Source organism: Colias croceus, chromosome 26 (genome assembly GCF_905220415.1).
Source record: "Colias croceus chromosome 26, ilColCroc2.1".
Lineage (NCBI taxonomy): Eukaryota > Metazoa > Arthropoda > Insecta > Lepidoptera > Pieridae > Colias > Colias croceus.
Genome location: NC_059562.1, coordinates 6,631,321 through 6,656,273, shown reverse-complemented (window position 1 = coordinate 6,656,273; position 24,953 = coordinate 6,631,321). Strand labels below are relative to the sequence as shown.

Sequence of the window (24,953 nt, the reverse complement as noted above, 5' to 3'; positions counted from 1 at the left end):
TATTATTTGATATTGGGACATTAAGTGAAAATAATAAAACAATGAATAAAAAAATACAGTTTTATTATAAACTTGAATAATAACATGATTAAAAAGTTTTCCTTAATTTATATAAAATATCAAGAATAAAGCTAAATTTCCATGGAATATGCAAAAAGTTAAATATTGTTAATTATTATGGGTGTGCTCCATCCCAGTTTACAATCCTCCTGTCAGACCAGACATATTGCCCTTTCACAGAATCAGGGGCATCTAGAGCAAGAAATAGTGGGGCATCTGCCCCTTGGTCAATTGTCAGTATGCCTTTATGAGATGTCATATCTGTGTCCACATAACCCGGATGCACTGCATTCACTTTTATATCTGAAAATTAAAATTGGATTACATTTTTATCTTTTTAATTTAATATAAAGTGATAATTGTTTATTATCAACATGATTGAGAGCTCTTTTACTGTAAGGTTAATTACCATTGCACAATTTATCATGTAATAATTAATATGTACCTAAAATACCTTATCGGTTATCCCACAGTAGAGATACCTTTTTAGGCACTTTAGTGATTCTAAAATTACACTAAGTGCTCGTACAAATAATATTTACCTTTATCATTGAGCATTCGCTGTTGGATCATAGTCAAAGCAGTCAATCCAACTTTCGACACAACATACGAGGAGTTGCCCCATTCCGCTGCGTGCGTGTTCTGCTTCGCTGCCTCTACGTACTGCCGCATCAAATCGGAAAGCTCATTAATAGTCAAACTGGGATCTTTCAAGCGATTTCTTAAGTTTGCACTCGGAATGTTACTTAAATGACCACACGAACTAGATACATTCACGACTCTAGCTCCGTTTCTCAAAATCGGGAACAATAGTTCACAAGTTGATAAAACTGCAAAATAATTAACGGCCAGCGTTTGTTCGGCCTGCACAGCAACTGGATCTGGTGCATTGCTCTTAAACGCTATAGCGGCGTTATTAACTAAAACATCCAATCCCCCATAATTTCCCTTAATGTAGTCACGGAATACTTCAATGCTCTTCGGGTCTGTGGTGTCTAGCTGGTGGTATTTAGGGTTTAAACCTTCCTTGTTCAGTTCAGCAACGGCGTTTGTACCTCGGTTGATATCTCGCGAAGTGAGGTAAACTACACCATCGAAACGTTTGCACAGTCCGCGGACTATGGCAAATCCGATTCCTTTATTTCCACCGGTAACCACGGCAACCTTTGTAGCCATTATTGACCTGTTTTATTAAAAAATAAAGTACCAAAAACTTGATAAATATTAAGTAAATAACCCTCACGCTGTCGGTATATATAAGACAGCTGACAATGACAATCGAAAGTCGCAAAATTCATTAAACTGAAAAAGTCAATGACCGCTATCACAAACAAGGTTTATTAAGTTGCAAGCATTCAAATAAATTCATTCAACTTTACATTTAAGTTTGGTTGCACCATAATTTCGTTAAAGTTATAGTTAAATTTAACAATAATAATAACGGTGACTTTAACAGTAACGGTAACTTTAACAGTAACGGTGACTTTAGCAGTAACGGTAACTTTAGTAACGGTGACTTTCACAGTGACAGCAAAATGGTTTGCACCAGTGTACTTGCCGGATAAAACTATTCACAATAGCTTTATCCGGCTCGTATTTGGTTAAATACGAGCGGTTAAGTGTTAAAATTATGACGTCCTCCAATAACCGTTACCATGTTTGTATTTTACGCATACCTAATTAAAGTTAATCTGTAATCAAATAAATGACCTTATATTATTTATAAAAAGACATTTTACAAATATTTTTACGAGTTGTAATCATTAATTATTCTTGGGTTGAGTATTCCAAATAAATATACTAGGTACGGTCTGACAGACCCAAACAAAACGATATGCAATTTAAATACCATTGATCACAGAGCCCAATAAAACATAGGTACACACTTGGTACGTACACAATGCACATACATATATTTTATTTAAAGTTAAAAATTCATTGAGTTCTTGTCGTTTGATAAAAATTACAAATCAAATGACATTATTTTATGAAAAAATCTGACATTAATTTAAAAGTTATAAGATTCTTTGAAGATTCTGGACTTATCAATGTTCATTGTTCAATGAAGGTTCAATTATTGAAATAAAATAATATTGCATAAAATGACACAATAATTTTATACAAGAGAATAAAGTGAAAATTCAATTTTTTCAAATACCTACCCACAGTCACCTCAATAATCCAGTTGTTGGAACGAATTTGAACTAACCAAATTATAAATAAAATATTTTGAATAGAAATTTACACGGTTAATTTATGAGATGTATTATTATGTACTGTGTTGATCACTCAATATTTGTAGATAAGACATGTTGTTATCAACATATTTATTTGTTTACGATATCGTTGTCTTTAGTTAATTTTGATAATGTTATATCTACGACACACATAATAATAAAGGTTTAAAGAATTTTAAACATAGGTATTTATAAAAAATATCATTCGTTAGTTAAAAATTTAGAGTAAGTTACATACTATAAACATAAGTTTAGGTTAGGTACTCATTCATTGCATTCAAAGTTTGAGCGTGTGGTCTTCCAGGATGTGTTTCGCTAATTGTTTTTTGAATACAATGAATGAGTTTACACTTTTTAATTTGCTTGGCAATCCGTTATAGAAACGTGCTCCCTCGTATGTTGCCGTTCGCCTTCCATAATTCGTTCGGATCTTCGGGAGGGCAAGATAGCTAGCTCGTCTATTAGGATAGTGGCGATTTGATGTTGAGAATATTATATTTGTATTTATGTTTTTATGTAGCGCTTTGTGGATGAACATACACGTATTATAAAAGTATAATTGTTTTAAATTCATTATTTTAGTATCGTCGTAGATTTTATTTGTAGAAGTTAATAAAGGATATTTAAAAATGGTTTTAATAATTTTATTTTGTAAAATTTGTAGTGGCGCTAATTTATTTTTGTAAGCGCTACCCCATACTTCTATTAAATACATTAGGTGAGGTTTGACTAACGTGTTGTAGATGGTGTGGCGTAATTTATGAGGAATGCAAGAAGTGATATTACGCAGAGATCTAAGAAGTGCTGATAATTTATTTTTTAGGTGGTCGATGTGATAATTCCATTTTAGAGAGCTGTCGATTCGCAAACCTAGGTATTTCTCGTGGGTTTTATGTTCTAATACAACACCGTTAATTTTAAGTGGAGCGTGTGGTGGAATAATTTTGTTCTGAGCTTTGAATTTAATATAACACGTTTTAGATATATTTATTGTTAGTAGATTGTATGGAAACCATTTATTTAATTTATTTAAATCATTTTGTGCTTGCTTTATCATGTCATGTATAGAGGGACCAAAATAAAACAGACAGGTGTCATCCGCATAAAGTGTTAGATGACCATTTAGTTTTAAATCTTGTAAATTATTAATATAAATTAAAAAAAGCAATGGGCCTAAAATCGAACCTTGTGGTATGCCACACGTAATTGGTAAGGGAATGCTATTGTAGTTATCTATTTTAACGATTTGTGATCGATTTTTTAAATATGATTTCAGCATGTCTAGTGCTTTACCAGTAATGTTAATGGATGCTAATTTCTGTATTAAAAGTTCGTGAGAAACGGTATCGAAGGCCTTTTGTAGGTCAATAAATACTCCCAAAACTAAATTTTTTGCGTCAATGTTCTGTTTTATTTTAGTAGTCAGGTCTATAGTCGCTGACAGAGTGTTACTTTTTGGCTTAAAACCGTATTGACGTACTGAAATAAAATTAAATGAGTCTAAATATTTTTCTAATCTCGTGTGTAAAATTTTCTCTAATATTTTTGACAACACTGGCAACACCGAAATTGGCCTATAGTTACCAGGTTCAAATTTTGAACCACTCTTATAGATAGGAGTTACCTTCGCTATTTTTAACGAATCCGGAAAACGTCCTTGACTTATAGCTTGGTTGAAACAATCGCTTAAGGTATGATTCAATTTTTCTTTAATGCATTTAATTGCTTTTGTGGTAATACCATCAAGACCTGTACTACAGTTTGAATTAAGGTTATTTATAATTTTTAAAATTTCATTAGGTGTACACGGATCAAAAGTGGATAATTCGTACTTTTTTGATGGTGATTTAGGTAAGGTTGAGGAAGAGTTGGTTTGATATTGTAGGGGTATTAAATTTGCTAGACGAGATCCTATTGTAGAAAAATATTGATTAAATATCTGGCATATTTCATTTGGCTCGGTAATATATTCAGAATTTATAAGTAATTTAGTAGGTAAAGTACATTTTACAGTTTTGTTATTAGCTAATTTATTTACTAAAGTCCATAATTTCTTGGGTTTTTTTATATTCCTTGTAAATTCTTGGTAATAGTAAGAATCTTTTGTGTCTTGAATAAATTTTTTTACCTTTATTTTTTGAGTGTTAAATTTTATTTGAAGGTTTTTATTTTTAGGGTTGTTTTTTAGTTGAGACCATAATAAATTTCTTTCGTTAATTTCTGTTAAAATTGCTTTGTTTATCCAGTCTTTTCGGGGCAGATTTAGAAATTTAGTTTTAGTAATCTTACTTTTATCTATAATAGATTTAATTTTATTTTCTAATATTGTGTAATCTTTGTTTATTTCAGTATCAACTATAGAGTCAGACAGGGATGATAATCTTTCGTAATTAATTGCTTTATATTGAGTTTTAACACTTTTTGGGGGTAAATATTTTTTTAATTCTACGTATATGTGCTTATGGTCGGAAATACATGAGTTTATTATTGCGAAATGAAAATTATCATTTTGAAGGTTCGTACTTACATGGTCAATGATAGATTTTTTTGAAGAGTCTCTTGTGCTGTATTTTTTAGTTAGTTTATTGAGTAATATATGTCCATTACACTTAAGAGTATATTTGTATAGTTTGGTATTTTTATCTTTTGTTAACAAGTCGATATTAAAATCTCCAAAAATAATAGCTCTGTGCCTTTGTTGTAATTGCGATTCATACATTTCAAGAAATTTTTGACAGTTAGTATAGCCCGGTTTATAGATAACGCCTACATCAATTTTACATCGTTCTAAACTTATCCATAAGTAATTGTTCCCTTCCTCGTATCGTGATTCAATAAGATTGTGTTTTAAATCGTTGTGGATGTATGCTGAGACTCCACCTCCTCTTGCGTCAGTCCGGTAGTTAAAATAATGTGTGTAATTATCAATATTTAATTCTGAAGCTTGCGCATCAGAATTTATCCAAGTTTCAGTAATTAGAATTACGTGGATAGGTTTTATTAATGAGCTCAGAATACATTTTACTTCATCTAGTTTACCTTTTTTTCTTATGCTTCGCGCATTGAAGTATATAAATCTAAGCCTGGATCGGGAGAGTTGCAAATTTTCATAGCTGTCTAGTATTTCGTAGGAGTTGATATTTTGGTTGTTTGTCTTTAAATTTATTTCTAGTTTTTTGACATAATTTTCTTTATAGTAGGCATTCCGTTAACGTATTTTATTGTGAGATCTGTTTCTCCTTCACCAATGCGACGGTTTAGTTCATCCTGTAAACTTTTAAGATATTTTTCCTGAGCTGGCGTTTGATCACTAAAAGCTTTAATATTGTTGGGTAGTTTATTTTTGTTACGAAGGATTATTTTAGCAGATTCAATTGTGTTATAGCAAACCTTTATTCTACGATTTTTCCCCGGTGAATACTTGCCAATTCTATATATCTTTACTGGCTTCGGTAGGTCTGAACTTATTAGCGAGGTAATTTTTAAAATTTCGTAGTTGTCTTTAGATATCCTCTCCTCTGAGTTATAAGATGTCGATTCTGGGAAACCAGCAAAAATTACATTTTTTTCGCGGCTTTTTCTGTCTCGTAGTTCCTTGATTAAGTGTTCATTTATATGTAGTTGATTTTTAGACGTAAAACCCGATGGATTGGATGACTGATTTATTGATTGAAGATTTAACTCCAGTGATTTTATTTTACTCTCACCCTGGTTGATCTGGGATTCTAATTGAGAAATAGTACTCTTCAATATGTTTTGTTCAGTAATTATCATACATGCTGATGACTTAATTTCATTGATTTGATTCGTATTTTGGCGAATTAAATTCAAGGATTGTTCGTTGGACGATTTAATTTCGGTAATTTGTGTTTTTACCTCAGAAATGTTTTCATGAATTTTGTTTATTATTTGTTCGTTTGAGCAAACATATTTTTCAAGTAATGTACTAATACGGCTCAACTCCGAGCGAATATCCTTCATATCATCACTACATCTGCAATCTTGTTCTAGCGGTTGTTTCCGTTTTCTGTAAGTGATTTGAGTATCAGTTGGCGTAGAACTCGTTGAAAACGAACTTAGCTTCGATAGATCGGGATGCGATCCACCGGCAGTACCCACTGCACCACTGCTGGTTAAACGTGTTGGCGATCGGCGTACACTCATATTTACTCCGCAATGGATAATTTGTGCACGAATATGAGTCGTTCTACGGTGCGTGCAGGACAAAAAATTGCAATTGTCTTGCTCCCGCTTGAAACGCTCGCTGTGTTTCGAACGTAAATTGAAATGATATAAATACCAAACACTAATTATGCAACTTGAATTCTTATTATCATGTAAATAATTATTAAAATCGCAAAGCACTTTATAGTAAAAAGTAATACACGTCTATTCTGATTCACTAACGAACGATGACTCTGAATAAAGATTATAATAAAGATTTTTTTATATCATTCCAGAATAAGGACATATATTTTTGTAACTATTACCACACTATTACTGTTTAGTTAATCCAAAATTATATAATTATAGGTGATGAAATGAGAAATAAAACTCCAATTTCGATATATCTATTTATTAATTAAACTCCATACAATAAAGTCAAAAAATACAGTTATAACCATATTTTAGCACGTTGTGGACGGCACAGTTAAGTAATAGCTGCCAGCTGTAACATATTATACTTACCTACAGTAAAAACCTACTTCATAAACATTAATTATTAAGTCTTATTTTTAATAATATTATACAGAATCACAAAGAATTCTTCATATATAAAAATAGCACAGTTTTATATTCAAACGTCTTTATAAATATATTTAAAAAAATGTTTTGTGTTAAACATTACAACATTTCGAAACATTTCTCAGTAAATTTTTGAAATAATTATTTTGACTAACTAATTTTAATATTGTATCTACTTAAGACTTGTTTCCACTTGAGCGGCTCGGCCAAATGAGCCGCTCATTCGCCTGAGCATGCTCAAGTGGAAACAAGGCTTTAGGTGTATTTTAATTTAAATTTAAACTTAACATAAAAATTTAGGATAGGAAAAATTGACATTGAATTTTTAAGCCTGAAACAAATCGATTTTTTTATAATATCTAGTAATTCTTATTATTTTCTATAACCTTTACATAATCATCAACTGATTTAGATATGATTCTATAAAAACAAAAAATTGTAAGCCAGTAGGGAAGACATAGATCAGAAATTGTGTTAATCTTATAATTTTGACAAAAAATCTTGACAAAATGAGCGTCAATCATAAATAACATATTAAAAAACACAAAAAATATAACTCATTTACTAAAAAGGAGGCTCCTAATTCTATACTATAACATCATCTATAGGTTACATTAACATATTATAAGCAACTAGACTCACAATTGCTTATTAAAAAGCCGTTAAAAATGTAGTAGTAATATTGTACAAACATTATTTGAACCTTATTGTATAGCATTAAGGTTCAAAGTCCATTGTATCGCTCATTAAGAAACTTGCCTAATACATACTGGGCAGATTTTTGCTTTGGACAATTTTTTTGAAATACCGAGGAATTGTTGACCGTGCAAGTCTAGTTGTTTATTATACGTCAATAATATTAATCACTTATTAGTCCCCCCTCAAGAACACTTCCCAACTTAAACACTCCCTTTCCCCCAAAACCACATTTTCACCGTTCCGCATTCATCAAATACGGTATAATTTCATCCACGCTGACGTCACCAACGAATCCGACAAAGAACACGTCCTCTATAAACGACGGTGTGAAGGATCGTAGTGCTGCCAGTTGCAACACTAGTGTTAGCGCGCGGGACTCGTCGCCCGCGGATAGACACGTGGAGCGGAGCGAGCGAAGCGTGGCTGCTTGGAGTGATTGTAGTTTGCGGGATAGCGGTGCGGGCGCGTTATCTGTGGACGGGAATTTCAGTTAATAAAAAAGAGCCTGTGCATGTCAGAAATGAAATTTCATTGGCAAGATTCAAAGATAGCAAAATAGTCACATTAATCCATGACGTGACGGTATTGCCATGAAATTTTATTCCCAACATGCTTAAAGAAGTTTTACTACAAAAATAATTGTTCAAACTTTTTTTGATCGCTAGGAAGAAAATTGTTTATCTGCTTCCACATGACACGGTTAAATAAAATACGATTAGTTAGACACGTAACGAAAGCGAAGCGTGTCCAGTTTGAAGCGTCGCCGCTTCTCGGATTTAATAACTCAGCCCCCGGAATCACAGACACAATAGAAAATCTATTGTGTCGTGGTCCGATCGGGCCGCTGGGGGCTCATTGGGTTAAAGTTGACCATGTGCCTACACCAAGAAGCTTATATCTAATACACTGGAGATTGCACTATGAACGTTGACTTGTCACGGGAAGGTATGACCTTGAATGACGCCTGTATGTTTTTGTCCCTTTCACACCTAACTTGGCAAGTTGGTGTGAAAGGGATGAAGGAACATACAGGCGTCATTCAAGGTCATATTTTCTTGTGACAGGTTAGTGTTCATACTGAGGTCTCCAGTGTATTAGATATAAGCTTCTTGGCCTGCACCTTTTTTTTTTTTTTTTTTTTTTTGTAAGGTGTTTCTCAATGTTAGCCAGAAGGGCTTCTACATTTTAACGCGGACGCGGGGGTGAACTGAAGGTTCACCCTGTGTGGCTAGTGTGAGTTTTCATCGAGTAAGAAACGTTACTATCGCGTCTGCGTCACAGCGAAATTTGTATGGGGAATCAAAGCTTCCCCACACGTCCGCAAGGGGCGCTGTTCGATTTCCCATACTAATTCGTCTGTGACGCAGACGCGACAGTAACGTTTCGAACTCGATCAAACTCACACTAGGGGTACTGGTAGCGACATGCACAAGGGCGTCCCCCCGCCACGGGGATCTCGAACCTCGGCTTGGGCTGTCGCTTGAGTGGAGGAGGCCAGAAGGGCCCTAATCGGACGGGGACCTGTGGCCACACTCACCCGGCGACAGCAGGCACAGCGCGCGCAGGTGCGCGTGCTCGCGGTCGGACAGGCGCAGGTGCGCGAGGTGCGCCGCCAGCTGCTGCAGCCGCGCCAGCGCACCGCCCACCTCCGCCACGCGCTCCGACGTGTAGTCGCACGCGCTTATCTGCGCGCACACACACAAATTAGCCAATTACATCTATACTAATATTATAAAGCTGAAGAGTTTGTTTGTTTGAATGCGCTAATCTCGGGAACTACTGGTCCGATTTGAAAAATTCTTTCGGTGTTAGATAGCCCATTTATCGAGGAAGGTTATAGGCTATATATCATCACGCTACGACCAACAGGGGTGGAGCCACGGGGGTGAAACCGCGCGGAGCAGCTAGTTCATTATAAGCGTGCACAATAAGTGTTAAAAACATAATCAGTCAGTCTGAAACACTATGTACTTTCAAAAAGAATCAAAATAAGTATTGGAAGGTCGCAAGATGCCATAAAGGCTCACAATATGTCAAATGGGATCGCAACATGGCAAAAGGGAACGCAATATGTCAAAAGGGATAGTAATATAAATCAAAAGGGATCACAACATGTCAAAAAGGATCGCAACATGTCAAAAGGGAAAGCAATATGTCAAAAGGGATCGCGACATGTAAAAAAGGATCGCAATATGTCAAACTGGATCGCAATATGTCAAAAGGGATCACAACATGTCAAAAAAGATCGCAAAATGTCAAAAGGGATCGTAATATGTCAAAAGGGATCGTAATATGTCAAAAGGGATCGCGACATGTCAAACTGGATCGCAATATGTCAAAAGGGATCACAACATGTCAAAAAGAATCGCAACATGTCAAAAGGGAAGGTAATATGTCAAAAGGGATCGTAATATGTCAAAACTTATCGTAATATGTCAAAAGGGATCGTAATATGTCCAACTGGATCGCAATATGTCAAAGGGATCACAATATGTCAAAGGGATCACAACATGTCAAAAAGGATCGCAACATGTCAAAAGGGATCGTAATATGTCAAAACTGATCGTAATATGTCAAAAGGGATCGCGACATGTCAAAATGGATCGCAATATGTCAAACTGGATCGCAATATGTCAAAAGGGATCACAACAGGTCAAAAAGGATCGTAACATGTCAAAAGAGATCGTAATATGTCAAAAGGGATCGTAATATGTCAAAAGGGATCGTAATATGTCAAACTGGATCGCAATATGTCAAAGGGATCACAATATGTCAAAGGGATCACAACATGTCAAAAAGAATCGCAACATGTCAAAAGGGATCGTAATATGTCAAAACTGATCGTAATATGTCAAAAGGGATCGCGACATGTCAAAAAGGATCGCAATATGTCAAAAGGGTCGCAATATGTCAAACTGAATCGCAATATGTCAAAGGGATCACAACATGTCAAAAAGGATCGCAACTTGTCAAAAGGGATCGTAATATCAAAACTGATCGTAATATGTCAAAGGAATCACAACAGGTCAAAAAGGATCGCAACATGTCAAAAGGTATAGTAATATGTCAAAAGGGATCGTAATATGTCAAAACTGATCGTTATATGTCAAAAGGGATCGCAACATGTCAAAAGGGTTCGTAATATGTCAAAAGGGATCGTAATATGTCAAAACTTATCGTAATATGTCAAAAGGGATCGCGACATGTCAAAAAGGATCGCAATATGTCAAACTGGATCGCAATTTGTCAAAAGGGATCACAATAGGTCAAAAGGGATCGTAATATGTCAAAACTGATCGTAATATGTCAAAAGGGATCGTTATGTCAAAAGGGATCGCGACATGTCAAAAAGAATCACAACAGGTCAAAAGGGATCGCGACATGTCAAAAGGGTCGCAATATGTCAAACAGGATCGCAATATGTCAAAGGGATCACAACATGTCAAAAAGGATCGCAACTTGTCAAAAGGGTTCGTAATATGTCAAAAGGGATCGTAATATGTCAAAAAGGATCGCAATATGTCAAACTGGATCGCAATTTGTCAAAAGGGATCACAATAGGTCAAAAAGGATCGCAACATGTCAAACTGGATCACAATTTGTCAAAAGGGATCACAATAGGTCAAAAAGGATCGTAACAAATCAAAAGGGATCGTAATATGTCAAAACTGATCGTAATATGTCAAAAGGGATCGCGACATGTCAAAAAGGATCGCAATATGTCAAACTGGATCGCAATATGTCAAAGGGATCACAACATGTCAAAAAGGATCGCAACATGTCAAAAGGGATCGTAATATTTCAAAAGGGATCGTTATATGTCAAAACTAATCGTTATATGTCAAAAGGGATCGCGACATGTCAAAAAGAATCGCAACATGTCAAAAGGGTTCGTAATATGTCAAAACTGATCGTTATATGTCAAAAGGGATCGCGACATGTCAAAAAGAATCGCAACATGTCAAAAGGGTTCGTAATATGTCAAAAGGGATCGTAATATGTCAAAACTGATCGTAATATGTCAAAAGGGATCGCGACATGTCAAAAAGGATCGCAATATGTCAAACTGGATCGCAATTTGTCAAAAGGGATCACAATAGGTCAAAAGTGATCGTAATATGTCAAAACTGATCGTAATATGTCAAAAGGGATCGTTATATGTCAAAAGGGATCGCGACATGTCAAAAAGAATCACAACAGGTCAAAAGGGATCGCGACATGTCAAAAGGGTCGCAATATGTCAAACTGGATCGCAATATGTCAAAGGGATCACAACATGTCAAAAAGGATCGCAACTTGTCAAAAGGGTTCGTAATATGTCAAAAGGGATCGTAATATGTCAAAAAGGATCGCAATATGTCAAACTGGATCGCAATTTGTCAAAAGGGATCACAATAGGTCAAAAAGGATCGCAACATGTCAAAAGGGATCGTAATATTTCAAAAGGGATCGTAATATGTCAAAACTTATCGTTATATGTCAAAAGGGATCGCGACATGTCAAAAAGAATCGCAATATGTCAAACTGTATCGCAATATGTCAAAAGGGATCACAACATGTCAAAAGGGATCGCAATTTGTCAAAAGGGATCACAATAGGTCTAAAAGGATCGCAATATGTCTAACTGGATCGCAATTTGTCAAAAGGGATCACAATAGGTCAAAAAGGATCGCAACATGTCAAAAGGGATCGTAATATTTCAAAAGGGATCGTAATATGTCAAAACTTATCGTTATATGTCAAAAGGGATCGCGACATGTCAAAAAGAATAGCAATATGTCAAACTGGATCGCAATATGTCAAAGGGATCACAACATGTCAAAAAGGATCGCAACAAGTCAAAAGGGATCGTAATATGTCAAAACTGATCGTAATATGTCAAAAGGAATCGCGACATGTCAAAAAGGATCGCAATATGTCAAACTGGATCGCAATATGTCAAAAGGGATCACAACATGTCAAAAAGGATCGCAACATGTCAAAATGGATCGTAATATGTCAAAAGGGATAATAATATGTCAAAAGGGATCGTAATATGTCAAAACCGATCGTTATATGTCAAAAGGGATCGCGACATGTCAAAAAGGGTCGCAATATGTCAAACTGGATCGCAATATGTCAAAGGGATCACAACATGTCAAAAAGGATCGCAAAAGTCAAAAGGGATAGCAACATGTCAACAGGTAACGCAATAAGTCAAAAGGGATCACAATTTGTCAAAAGGGGTCATAATATTTTTTTTTTTTTTCAGAAACAAAAATACATTATAAGGCTACGCGCAGACATACAGCGTTCTGCGTTCTGCGTTCGTCAGTTCTGCGTTCTGCGTTCTAGCGCACACAGGAGCACACAGGCAGCCGCGATACACGCGACATGCGCTACACAGACCAAAAAGTTTGAGACGATGTAATAAAAGTTTCACTTTAAAAAAAAGTAGAATATGTTGGGTAGTGGGTACACCCTATCAACACGAAACGAGATGATATGGGAGAATTTAGTATTCTTATCCCTGAGCTGCTTCAAGATGAAGAGAGATTTTATATTTATTTTCGAATGTCAATAAATAGCTTCAATGAGTTACATGGCTATGTAAAATCTGAAATAGAAAAACAGGAGAAGACGGACCAGCCATAGCGTTCTGTGTGCGCCGGCGCTATAGATACTTCACATTACAAAGAACGTGGAACGCAGAACGCAGAACGCGGAACGCAGAACGCTCTCTGTCTGCGCGTACCCTAAAGATACACAAATAGACTTTAACTTATAACAGGGGGGTAACCGGCACCTTTAGAATAACAGTCTTATTATGGGTACGTTTTGTTGCGTTCACAAAATAATCTTACTTTTTTGGCACCGGGACCTTCTAAAACATATGTAAACCAATTGCAACAAGACTGTTTCGAGACGTCAATCGAAAAATTGGAACCGGCACACTCTCTTTGACATTTAGCATTCTTGATAAAATGTCATTAATGACAGTTTTTAGCAATTTTAGTAAAGTTGTAAATATGGAACTTTTATAACATTATTTTGAATATTATTAAAAGAATACACATCAAATTTAAAGGAAACGTATGTAGTTGGAAATCTATTTAATAAATGAAGCTTTTAAAGAAGATAATACATTTATTATATTAAAAATGCAAAATTAACATAACTACATCGGGTTGTTCCAAGAAAAGGCTTCAAACCTTTTGATTTAAGAAGAATCGTGTAAATAATTTATTATTGCGAAGTGCGCAATCATCACGAGTCTCTATGAGATATGGGGGCATCATATGAACAATCTGAAAATACAATTATAACCTATCTGTGTAAGATAAAAGTAATGTAAGTACCATACCCAAGGCAAATCTTAAGAGTATATTTAAAAATACGTTTATTTATGTACACATTCTCCACTTGTTATTTCTCTATATAATAAAATGCAACCCTACATAATCTCTAAACATAAATTTTATCTAATACTTAATGTAAATCTATAAAAGATTGTTTATTATTTCTTCTTGATTCAATATATTTTATCATGTTATATTATTTATGTAATAAAACACTTAAAAGTAAATCTACACTCAAATGCACTACCCATATTATACTTATGTTAGGGATCTCATTTAATTTTGAGAAATAAAACCATTATTTATTTCCAGATTCTACAATCAATTCCGAGCACTAGGGATAAGATTACCCAGCGTAACCACATGGATGCATTGATAGTATTCAAGAAGCTATAAAGTGCCAGCGCAACATGAATATATTTTTTTCAATAGGAAGCAATATCATGCTTTAAATGTATTAGTGCAATTAAAAACATATTTTATAAATCCAAAATCTTTATTTAGTCCTTTTTATTTATAATTGACAAATCATTTGTTCCTTTACTTCTCTTGATAACATTTATATATAAAAAAATGTAATAAAACATGGAATTATTTGAAAATAGATTCAATTCTATTTTGATTAAATATTAACTAAAAACAATTAGGTATATTACTCAAATCCAAATTTGTAAGTAAATAGCATATTAAAAAGACTCTTGATTAAAAAAATAAAGTCTTATTTATAATACCAGCTTTTAAAACTTAAAATGCAATAAACAAAAACTTTATATTTACATCGCAATGAATAATTCCTACACTAATAGTTGGTATTTATATTTTTATTTTATATTTAAATCAATTATTGTATTTGCATAATAAAGAGTCGATAAATCATTTAAAAACTTGCAGTACTTATGTATACTTTTAATTTCATTTTTATTAAACTTAAAATGAAAACAATGTACTATATTAAGGTACAATTAAATTTTTACATTTTCAGATGTATGATACAAATATGAATATTTTAAGTGTAGACATGGTGGCGCCTCCCCCAACTTGAAGTTCTCACTACCACATGAACATCTCCCAAGCCGGTACTTCCTTGTTCAATGTTTGGGCAAGCCGGCAATCAACACAACTGTGAAAGATAAATTGGATTTAAACTGATTGTTTGTTGCTTTAAAATTTAATAATTACACTTAATATGTGTGTAAAACTTTTATTATTAAAGGGCTTGTCATGGAGTATGTAATTTTAGATGTTTTTTTAAACAATGTCGGTATAATTTGTTAAATAATAAAAACTTTATTTGTTCATCATTTTTCAAGTATTTTAACATTTTAGTTGTTTATCTTGCAATTCTTAATATTGTATTAAAAAAAAAAAGTTAAATGTGTAGGTGTGTTCCTTACAAAACTGTTAATATTAGTAGCTTCTAACCAAACATAGACCAAAGCAACCCTGCTTATAAATTAATATAAATATTTACTTTTGACCAGCTGCTCTAGTTTTTGTGAACTCCCAAATCATTTGCACTTAAACTTTCAGCAGAGAATTCTATCAACTTCGTCTCATCATAACTTTTACCTCGTTGGGAGTTATTTATGTACCTATCTTTGTCTTTGTAACTTCGGGGTCAGGGAGCTTCGCGCACTCTGCACAATGTTCTGCTGCAAGTTAAATAAAAATTACTTCAATTAAGTAACAATAATCAAAACAGACGAAATCATGCAAAAACCAAAACTTTATTCGTAAAAATATATCTCTGTAGTCTGTTATCATAAAATCGTCCTTACTCGTACTTTATCTTACCTTGCTATTTCAATATTGCTTTTTCGCACTTTCTCATTTATCCAGAGATGAGATTCACATAATTATTTAAGTTTAAGTTTATCTGAAATTTTAGATAATAATATGAATTATGAGGTCAGTGACATGACATTTTGATTTTTGACGTTTAATGTTCGATACAAATCATTACGACTTGGCCTAAAAGCCTCGTAGCCAAGCCATTAATCTTAAAAAAATAGACAAAACTTCGGAATTCATTCGCTCATTGGACATTGTAGGCAATCGTATAGTAATCATGTTTTGAAGGCTCCCGGTACCAAAATAAAGTAAGATTATTTTGTGAACTCAACAAAACGTACCCATAATAGGTTGTTAATATAAAAATGGCGGTGTCCTCGTAATAATATCTAAAATTTGGATAAATCAAATTGAAAAATTGCGAAAGATAAGTAATATGCATTAAAGAATGCATGAAATAGGCATGAAAGAGCAATTGAAATAGCAAGGTAAGATAATATACGAGTAATAAATATATTATATCTAAAACATTGGACGATTTATGATAACACAGATATATTTTTACGAATAAAGTATTGGTTTTTGCATGATTTCGTCTGTTTTGATTATTGTTAATTGAAGTAATTTTTATTTAACTTGCAGCAGAACATTGTGCAGAGTGCGCGAAGCTCCCTGACCCTGAAGTTACAAAGACAAAGGTACATAAATAACTCCCAACGAGTTAAAAGTTATGCTGAGACGAAGTTGATAGAATTCTCTGAAAGTATAAGTGCAAATGATTTGGGAGTTCACAAAAACTAGAGCAGCTGGTCAAAAGTAAATATTTATATTAATTTATAAGCAAACCTATCTGTTTGGTTAGAAGCTACATATATTAAAAGTTTTCTAAGGCATTGTACCTACACATTTAAGTTTTTTTTAATACAATATTAAGAATTGCAAGATAAACAACTAAAACGTTGAAATACTTGAAAAATTATTAACAAATAAGGTATCTAACAAACCATACCGACATTGTTTAAAAAACTTCTTTTTAGATGTTTACATACACCATGACAAGCCCTTTAATAATAAAAGTAAACATATTAAAGGTACTTATTAAATTTTAAAGCAACAAATAATCAGTTTAAATCCAATTTATCTTTCACAGTTGTGTTGATTGCCGGCTTGCCCAAACATTGAACAAGGAAGTACCGGCTTGGGAGATGTTCATGTGGTAGTGAGAACTTCAAGTTGGGGGAGGCGCCACCATGTCTACACTTAAAATATTCATATTTGTATCATACATCTGAAAATGTAAAAATATAGTACCTACATTGTTTTCATTTTAAGTTTAATAAAAATGAAATTAAAAGTATACATAAGTACTGCAAGTTTTTAAATGATTTATCAACTCTTTATTATGCAAATACAATAATTGATTTAAATTTAAAATAAAAATATAAATACCATTAAACTATTAGTGTAGGAATTATTCATTGTGATGTAAATATAAAGTTTTTGTTTATTGCATTTTAAGTTTTAAAGGCTGGTATTATAAATAAAAATTTAATTTTTTTTAATCAAGGGTGTTTTTAATATGCTATTTACTTACAAATTTGGATTTGAGTTATATATCTACCTAATTGTTTTTAATAAATATTTAAGCTAAATAGAATTGAATCTAATTTCGAATACTTCCATGTTTTATCACTTTTTTTATATATAAATGATATCAAGAGAAGTAAAGGAGCAAATGATTTGTCAATGAATAAATAAAAAGGACTAAATAAAGATTTTGGATTTATAAATGTTTTTTATTGCACTTAAACATTTAAAGTATGATATTGCTTCCTATTGAAAAAAATATATTCATGTTGCGCTGGCACCATGGCTTCTTGAATACTATCAATGCATCCATGTGGTTACTCTGGGTAATCTTATTCCTAGTGCTCGGAATTGATTGTAGAATCTGGAAATAAATAATGGTTATGGGTAGTGCATTTGTGTGTAGATTTACTTTTATAGTCTTTTATTATATAGGCAAATAATAACATGATAAAATATATTGAATCATGAAGAAATAATAAACAATCTTTTATAGATTTACATTAAGTAGGTATTAGATAAAATTTATGTTTAGGGAATAAGTAGAGTTGCATTTTATTATACAGAGAAATAACAAGTGGAGAATGTGTACATATACAGACGTATTTTTAAATAGATTTGCATTGGGTATGGTACTTACATTACTTTTATCTTACACAGATAAATCTGTAGGTTACCTATATTGAATTTTCAAATTGTTCATATGATGCCCCCATATCTCATAGGGACTCGTGATGATTACGCACTTGTTTACTATTTACACGATTCTTCTTAAATCAAAAGGTTTGAAGCCTTTTCTTCGAACAAGCCGATGTAATTCGCAGTTACGAAGTTCTATTATTAACCGATAACTGTCAAATTGTCAAATAGATCGCACGGTCCCAATAATTGAGTGAACTATTACGAGTGACGTCATCAAAATTGCTAGAAAAACAAAATCAGTTTAACGCTGCAACAAGCTTGCGTTAAGGGTGTCACGGTACGAAAAGACATAGTAATGTTATAATAAGCTTGCTATAAGAGATGCCGGTTACCCCCCTGAACTCTAGTCATTATATTTATTTATTATATCTCTACTCTGTATAGGTTTCCGCCCGCGGCTTCGCACGCGCAGTCAAAGAAAAACCCGCATAGTTCCCGTTCCCGTGGGATTTCCGAGATTGCGTCATTTACCCAGGATAAAAAGTAGCCTATTTCTCGGATACCAAAATATCTCCAGACCAAATTTTATGAAAATTGGTTCAGTTTAGGCGTGATTGAGTAACAGACAGACAGACAGAGTTACTTTCGCATTTATAATATTAGTATGGACAGTGACCTCAGGCGCGTGCGGGTCGGGTGCGGGGGCGGGCGCGGGGTCGCGGCGCGCGGCCAGCTCGGCCCGCAGCTGCGCGCCCATCAGCGGCATCAGCGCGTCCATACCGAGCGCGGTCCAGTGCTTGCACAGACCTAACGTGAACAGCTCCGCCCACGATGCGCGCACCAGGCTCACGCGTACTTCGAAACTGCGGAATAAATAAACAAAAAATGTATTTCCCAATAAAAACTTATTCTATGTAACAAGTATTTACCATACAAATAAAATTTATGTATACAAAAGATTTAGAGACTGTATGGTCTAAGATCCAAAATACAGGTCGACCTTCACCGGCGTGATAATAGAATGAGACCAATTTTGTAACAAATTTAGTGTATTAAAAATGGGTTTACTGGGAAAATCCTGAACAGGATATTTTTTAATTACTTAATTATTAAAAAATCTTTTATTTTCATTTTTTATTAATTGCAGTTTCGAGATAATAAAACAATTTTGTAATAAAACAGCGCTGACATAATTGTTTTTTCAACATCCTATGAAGTGAAAGTAACTGGTACCGACATACCTGTTTATACCTGCCAACCTAGCCGTTTGTCCCGGTAAATATTAGAAAATGACTATGACTGCACATTCTATAGGTTTCATACTTTAAGTCTATTATATATTTTTAATTATCTTGATACTGCAATTAATTGAAAAATAATTTTTTTTTTTAATTCATTAAAAATGTCCTGTCCAGGATTTTCCCACTAAACCCATTTTTAATACATTTTTTAATAGACTAAATTTATAATAAAATTGGTCTCATTCTATTATCACGCCGGTGAAGGTCGACTTATGTTCGGATCTTCTACTAGTAGTTAAACTAGTAGAATCCTGTAGCTTTATACAGCAATAAAATAGATATAATATATAAATCATACATGAAATTTTTGTTCTGTTACTGTTATGTTTTTGTTATGTTTTATTATGAATTTTCTTGTGTTGTGTGTTATTTTGCTATAAAAAAATTATAATGCATTTTCATCTAGTTGATCATCAGATTGAAGATCTATTTTTTATAGTAAAAAACGCTCCCCCCACTTTTCCACAAACACACGCCCAATTTTTTTCTTTCCAAAACATTCCTCCCCTCTAAGCGACTAGCAGATGAATTATATCCAGTGGTATACTCACGGCATGGCCCTTAACGCGGGCAGGGCGAGCGCCCAGCGCGCGACCGCAGCTAGCAGCCGCGCAGCACCTTCACACGCAGCATGCAAGCGCAGCGGGGCGGGAGCGGGGCCGCGGGGCAAAGTTAGCGGGAGCTCGATACACTCGGGACTACCGAGGATGTCCATTTCTTCCACTGTCACATGAGCTTACATTGTCATTTTGATACATTGACCACAAAAATCCGGTATAAAATTGTTCTACTTGCAAGATTACCGTAGTTTTCTACCATTTTATTGTTTAAAGTCATGTATGTGTAGCCTTAAGTTGGAAAAAGCTAACTTGCGTAGCCTTAAGTTAGCATAAGCGTAATATAGACCAATGTATTAATTTAAAATAATACAAGATACGATTACGATTTAAGATCATTTGTTTCATTTGGTCCGACCTTTGTAGTCATGTACATATACATTTTGCAATTATGTGCATTTAAGCCTGTTATGTAGAATAACAAACAAAATAGAAAACAATGGCCCCAAATGAGATCCCTGCGGAACTCCCGCTAGAATTCACTTTTCCAGAACAATTTACATGAGAATCTTACCGAGATGACTATTTTTTTTAGAATTGTGACATAAACTCTTGGTTAATAAGCTATGAATACCCATTTCAAACATCTATCCAAGCAAAATATCATGATCTAATAAATCAAATGCCTTGTTGAAATCTATAGTCATATAATAATATCATAGACACCTTATAGCAACTATCAATCGCGTTGTACTGCAGGTTGCGTGGATTGTACCGTAAGAAATAACATTTAAAAAATCGATTCTATGTTTGCTTCTGTTATTCGGAGTCATCGGCCGAAATGTCTTTTTTTTTTCTCGAAACTTTTTAAGTAAAATGTACACCAACCTTCACTCTGTTGCGTGTCAGCTGCGTGTAAGGATGCCATGGGCACGTCCGGTGGAGTCGCTCCGTACGCATTTTGTAAGTATTCGTTTATTGCACCTGTGCACAAAATTATACATTATTTAAGATTGATTTTTCAATAAATAAGCATAAATTTTTAAAGTGAAACTTCTTTAGACGCGTTGAGAGTAAAATTTGAAGGTCGCGTCATGGCAATACCGTCATGACATGGAATAAGCCTACGATTTTGGTATCTTTGAATCTTGCCAAAAAAGTTTCACTTTTGACACGTGTGCTTGGAACACACGCTTTTTTTATTATTATAAAGTATATGTATTTACAACATATTCATGATTTGAATGTCCATTCGATTATTTTTCCAAAGAATAAGCATAATACATTGAGAATTTACCGACACAATTCTACTTGACATGCATATTTATGAGCGCAAAATTAATTTAAATTGAATTTTATAATTTTGTAGAATATTGTGAACTTTTTTTCAGAATACACCTAAAATACATATTTTTTTAGTCGTAAATAAACGATTATATCTCACCAAATTGCCCCATTTTGAACAAATTCTTGGCAAGTTGTGTTTGCAGCATCAGTTGTTGACGCCTCGCGCCTTCCACGTCACCTGCGCCGGCGCCGAGGTACGGAGATACGGCTAGACGTACACACAGACAAATTAGTATTAATTATATAATAAACTATTTATAAAAAAATGGTAATACGCTTTATTATTAAGCTAAGCTATGAAATGGAAAAATATGTTTTATTTTTGTAAAGCCATTTTTTATTTTAGAAAGAGATAGCAATGGTTTTTAAATGAAAAGTTTTTTTATTATTTGAGATAATAAAAATATGAAATTGAGAAGTGATCCTTTTTTTGTGTAAAACATCAAAAATTTTACTGCAAGCATTTTTTAAAATATAAAAAAGTCTAATAATTTATTTTCAAAAATTTACAGTAAATTGAAGAAAATATGGCACATACCAGGGTTTCCTTTATTAAATGCAACTGCAGCTGCGAGTGCAAAATTCAGAGCTGGCGCTGGAGATACCGCACCGAAGGCCTCGCTTGCTTCTTCCTTGGGTGTTATCTAGAAAAGATCATGGAACTTATATTTTGTTATTGGAGTAGCTATTTTGTATTAGCGTTTTTTAATAATAATAAGCGTATTTTTTGTGATGAATGTCGTATTGAAAATGGACGAATAAGTTTGTACGCAGTAGAAATAAAATGCTGTTTTATATTTTTTTTTAATTTATGCAAAATGCAAATGTGGATTGTTTTGATAAACTGGTATACAATAAATATTAAGAATATGTGATTAATAGAAATAATACATATTTAGTGAATTTAAAACTATGTTAACATGAGAAAATTTGTATGCTACTAATAACAAAAATCTCACCTGTCCCTGACTATGATTAGCGAGCCCCAATAATTTCGAGTAGGCCGCCTGTCTCTCGTGCGCCTCCCGCTCGCCCTTCGCCTTCTCAACGATCGGCTTGCGCTCGTGTTGGACCGCTGTGCGAGACAGAGCAAGAATTACTGCTCGGTTTGTTGTCTCTTACCGATAACTTGCTTAGGGACATTCATTTTGAAGATTGTCTTTGTTTTAAAAGAAAAAATTGTATAGGGCAAGAATTACTGCTTGATTTGTTGTCTCTTACTGATTCTATGCGTGGTCTCATTTACAAACGAATGTTTATTGTATTTTAAACAAGAAAAATAGGATAAGGCAAGAATTACTGCTCGGTTTTTGTCTCTTACCTATATTTATATCAACATTATTTCGGTGCATTCTCCACGATCGGCTTGCACTGTGCGGGACGGAGCAGAATTACTTTTCGAATTGTTTTGCCTCTTATTGAAAATTTGCATAGGGACACTTATTTTAAGGTAATTTTTTGGTTATACAAGCATAGTTGGACAAGGCAAGAAGGCTTGGTTTGTTGTCTCTTATTGATTATATTTTTTGTTCAAATAAGATAAATAGAATAGATCAAGGATGACTGCTTGATTTATTCTATTTTACCAGAGCTATTTATTAATTCTAATTGTAATGAGATATATACATTAAAAACACTTTTATTTGAAATCCAATGATATATTCATAACCTATCTAATACTCACAGTCGCTTCGCATACCGCACGCTAGACACTTCTGCAGTCTACAGTACTGGCACCTGTTTCTGTGATGCTTCGTCACCTCGCAATTCATGCTGCCGCGGCACTGGTATCCGAGCTTCTTGCGGATTGAGCGCTTGAAGAAACCCTTGCAGCCTGTGGATTTGTGTGAATGTATAGAGGGCTATGAGTTTAAGGATGCTTTTAAGCAATAGTAACGCTTTAAGCTTCAAACTAAATGAAGCAATGTGATTAGTTATTTACAAACATATAAGGAATATGTTTGCATATTATTGGTGCAAAAGCATGCTAAGAGTGATTGCGTTTGTTTTCTTGTCTGTTACATTACACTTATGGGATAGTTTAATAAATAGATTTACTTTTTTTTAGTAACATGGGATCTACACTTAATAAGATTAATTTGCCAATTTTACTTTTTGCTTGTTAAGGTTATTTCTAAACAACAAAGGTAAGTGATGGCATGACATACTACAGATTCTTTATTTCTTTTTTTAATGCTTCTTATAAAATTACCTTCACAGCTGATAGCACCATAGTGTCGTCCAGACGCCCTGTCACCACAGACTATACACAGTTCCAGGCCTCCAACCTCATTCCCTGTGTTGTATTTCATCTCCATCTGATCTTGGGCGTCCATTTTGACTGTAAATAAATAAAATAAATTTGTCTGATGTATTAAATGTATATTTTATGGATAAAAGAGATCCGTTACTATAGTCAAAAATAAGTATGTGGTAAATATTGATGAGTATTCAATTATGATGTTAAAATGCGATGTGTTACTTTTAAACAAAGCATCTCACCTCTAATATTAAGCAGGTACCTATGCATTTGAGTAAGATTTAAATTACTTGTATCTAATAAATGTTTTATTTTACGTGATTCATTGACTTTGCAAACATATAAAACACGATTAATTTATTATGTATTCAGTATAGTTTATTATAATTTATTGGTAGGTATGTATTAAATATTGAATACATATTAAATATACCTAGGTATATTTAAGCTCTATTTACACTAGAAGTACAGTACGCGTCACGTAAAAAGAACGCTGGATGAAAATGATGGGGTGTGTTTGCACATGGATCGAGTTTTGCATGAAAGCTATGTGCCGATTATTTTATTTTTGAACTAGGCTCGCGAATTGTGGCTTCTCAACTACCTATTTGTTATTCTTATAACCACCTCATAACACCAAATAGACCGATAAGTCACCAATGCGCAGCCATCTGTCAGCGTTCTTTTTACTTGACGCGACCTGTAGTAAGTTTTAAACTAGTTTATTTGATACAAATCAAAGCATATATTTTTGATATAAATTTTGAATTTAAACAACAAAAATGTTTTGATTACAAACAAAAAATCACTATATTTTTGTATTTAAAAAATAATCTTTATCACAAAAGGATTTAAAAAAATATTACGTATGCTATAATTAGACGACATGGGTGCACTAGAAACACATGTGAAGGAAGTAAATCGAAACGAACCTTTCACTTTAAAGGCACAAGTAAAAAACACTATAAAGGAAGTAAGCATACACAACTATACAAGTATCATTCTAGTCACATACATAGGGACAATATAATTTCAATGTACTTCATGTGGAAAACGCGTAGGATAATACACGGTTTGGGAACACAATGTTAAACAGTTACCTCAGATGTTTACCTGTTGTTTATAGCAGCAAAAAATATGTGGGCAGATTCTCAAGCTAACACGGTCTATAAGAAATTACCGTTATTTGTTACGGACATAACTTTATCTTTATTATTTCTGAATAAAAAGCAACGAAACGTAATTATTAATTACGATTACAAAGTACAAACAATTCACGACAAAATATTCACGAATCACGTCCACAAAAATCACAGACAAAATTGAGAAATGAACACGAAAATGTCAATTTACAAGTGGCCACAGAGCAAGTAATACAAGTGGCAAAT

General features: G+C 33.7%; 2 protein-coding genes and 4 long non-coding RNA genes across 8 annotated transcripts; 2 read left to right on the top strand and 4 right to left on the bottom strand.

The window, feature by feature from the left end:
• Positions 1-46: 46 nt before the first annotated feature.
• Positions 47-2,346, bottom strand: LOC123703555 (carbonyl reductase [NADPH] 3-like). Its single transcript, XM_045651621.1, has 3 exons — positions 2,223-2,346; positions 603-1,243; positions 47-363 (listed from the first exon to the last, which is right to left on the bottom strand). The coding sequence occupies exons 2-3, from the start codon at positions 1,234-1,236 to the stop codon at positions 176-178; spliced, it is 822 nt and encodes a 273-aa protein (XP_045507577.1). The 5' UTR covers positions 1,237-1,243; positions 2,223-2,346; the 3' UTR covers positions 47-175.
• A 4,511-nt stretch (positions 2,347-6,857) lies between these two features.
• Positions 6,858-24,910, bottom strand: LOC123703465 (nuclear receptor subfamily 2 group C member 2). Of its 3 annotated transcripts, none has more exons than XM_045651468.1 (11): positions 24,666-24,910; positions 23,518-23,646; positions 22,990-23,139; positions 22,265-22,380; positions 21,844-21,949; positions 21,403-21,513; positions 20,847-20,942; positions 19,953-20,124; positions 18,777-18,963; positions 9,280-9,427; positions 6,858-8,213 (listed from the first exon to the last, which is right to left on the bottom strand). In XM_045651468.1, the coding sequence occupies exons 2-11, from the start codon at positions 23,639-23,641 to the stop codon at positions 7,975-7,977; spliced, it is 1,449 nt and encodes a 482-aa protein (XP_045507424.1). In that variant the 5' UTR covers positions 23,642-23,646; positions 24,666-24,910; the 3' UTR covers positions 6,858-7,974. The 3 variants fall into 3 exon arrangements, with proteins under 3 accessions (XP_045507424.1, XP_045507425.1, XP_045507423.1); XM_045651469.1 differs by having other exon boundaries at positions 22,265-22,377; positions 24,679-24,910; XM_045651467.1 differs by having other exon boundaries at positions 24,679-24,909.
• On the top strand, positions 13,824-14,579 carry LOC123703470. The gene is made up of 2 exons (XR_006753001.1): positions 13,824-14,072; positions 14,393-14,579. It is a non-coding gene; the product is annotated as an uncharacterized LOC123703470 (long non-coding RNA).
• On the bottom strand, positions 15,028-16,014 carry LOC123703467. The gene is made up of 3 exons (XR_006752998.1): positions 15,875-16,014; positions 15,552-15,732; positions 15,028-15,200 (listed from the first exon to the last, which is right to left on the bottom strand). It is a non-coding gene; the product is annotated as an uncharacterized LOC123703467 (long non-coding RNA).
• LOC123703468 lies at positions 16,122-17,433 on the top strand. Its single transcript, XR_006752999.1, has 3 exons — positions 16,122-16,359; positions 16,514-16,687; positions 17,022-17,433. It is a non-coding gene; the product is annotated as an uncharacterized LOC123703468 (long non-coding RNA).
• On the bottom strand, positions 17,653-18,493 carry LOC123703469. Its single transcript, XR_006753000.1, has 2 exons — positions 18,099-18,493; positions 17,653-17,822 (listed from the first exon to the last, which is right to left on the bottom strand). It is a non-coding gene; the product is annotated as an uncharacterized LOC123703469 (long non-coding RNA).
• Positions 24,911-24,953: the final 43 nt, after the last annotated feature.

What these genes read in the sequence shown, in the direction of transcription:
- LOC123703465 (XM_045651468.1), bottom strand. Translation starts at nt 23,641, where the DNA reads ATGGACGCCCAAGATCAGATGGAGATGAAATACAACACAGGGAATGAG. An exon ending in GTTCAAAATGGGGCAATTTG is followed by an intron (nt 20,943 to 21,402) that starts GTGAGATATAAT and finishes TTTTGTGCACAG; the next exon opens with GTGCAATAAACGAATACTTA. An exon ending in GCTGTGCCTGCTGTCGCCGG is followed by an intron (nt 8,214 to 9,279) that starts GTGAGTGTGGCC and finishes TCCCGTCCACAG; the next exon opens with ATAACGCGCCCGCACCGCTA.
- LOC123703555 (XM_045651621.1), bottom strand. Translation starts at nt 1,236, where the DNA reads ATGGCTACAAAGGTTGCCGTGGTTACCGGTGGAAATAAAGGAATCGGA. An exon ending in GCGAATGCTCAATGATAAAG is followed by an intron (nt 364 to 602) that starts GTAAATATTATT and finishes TTTAATTTTCAG; the next exon opens with ATATAAAAGTGAATGCAGTG.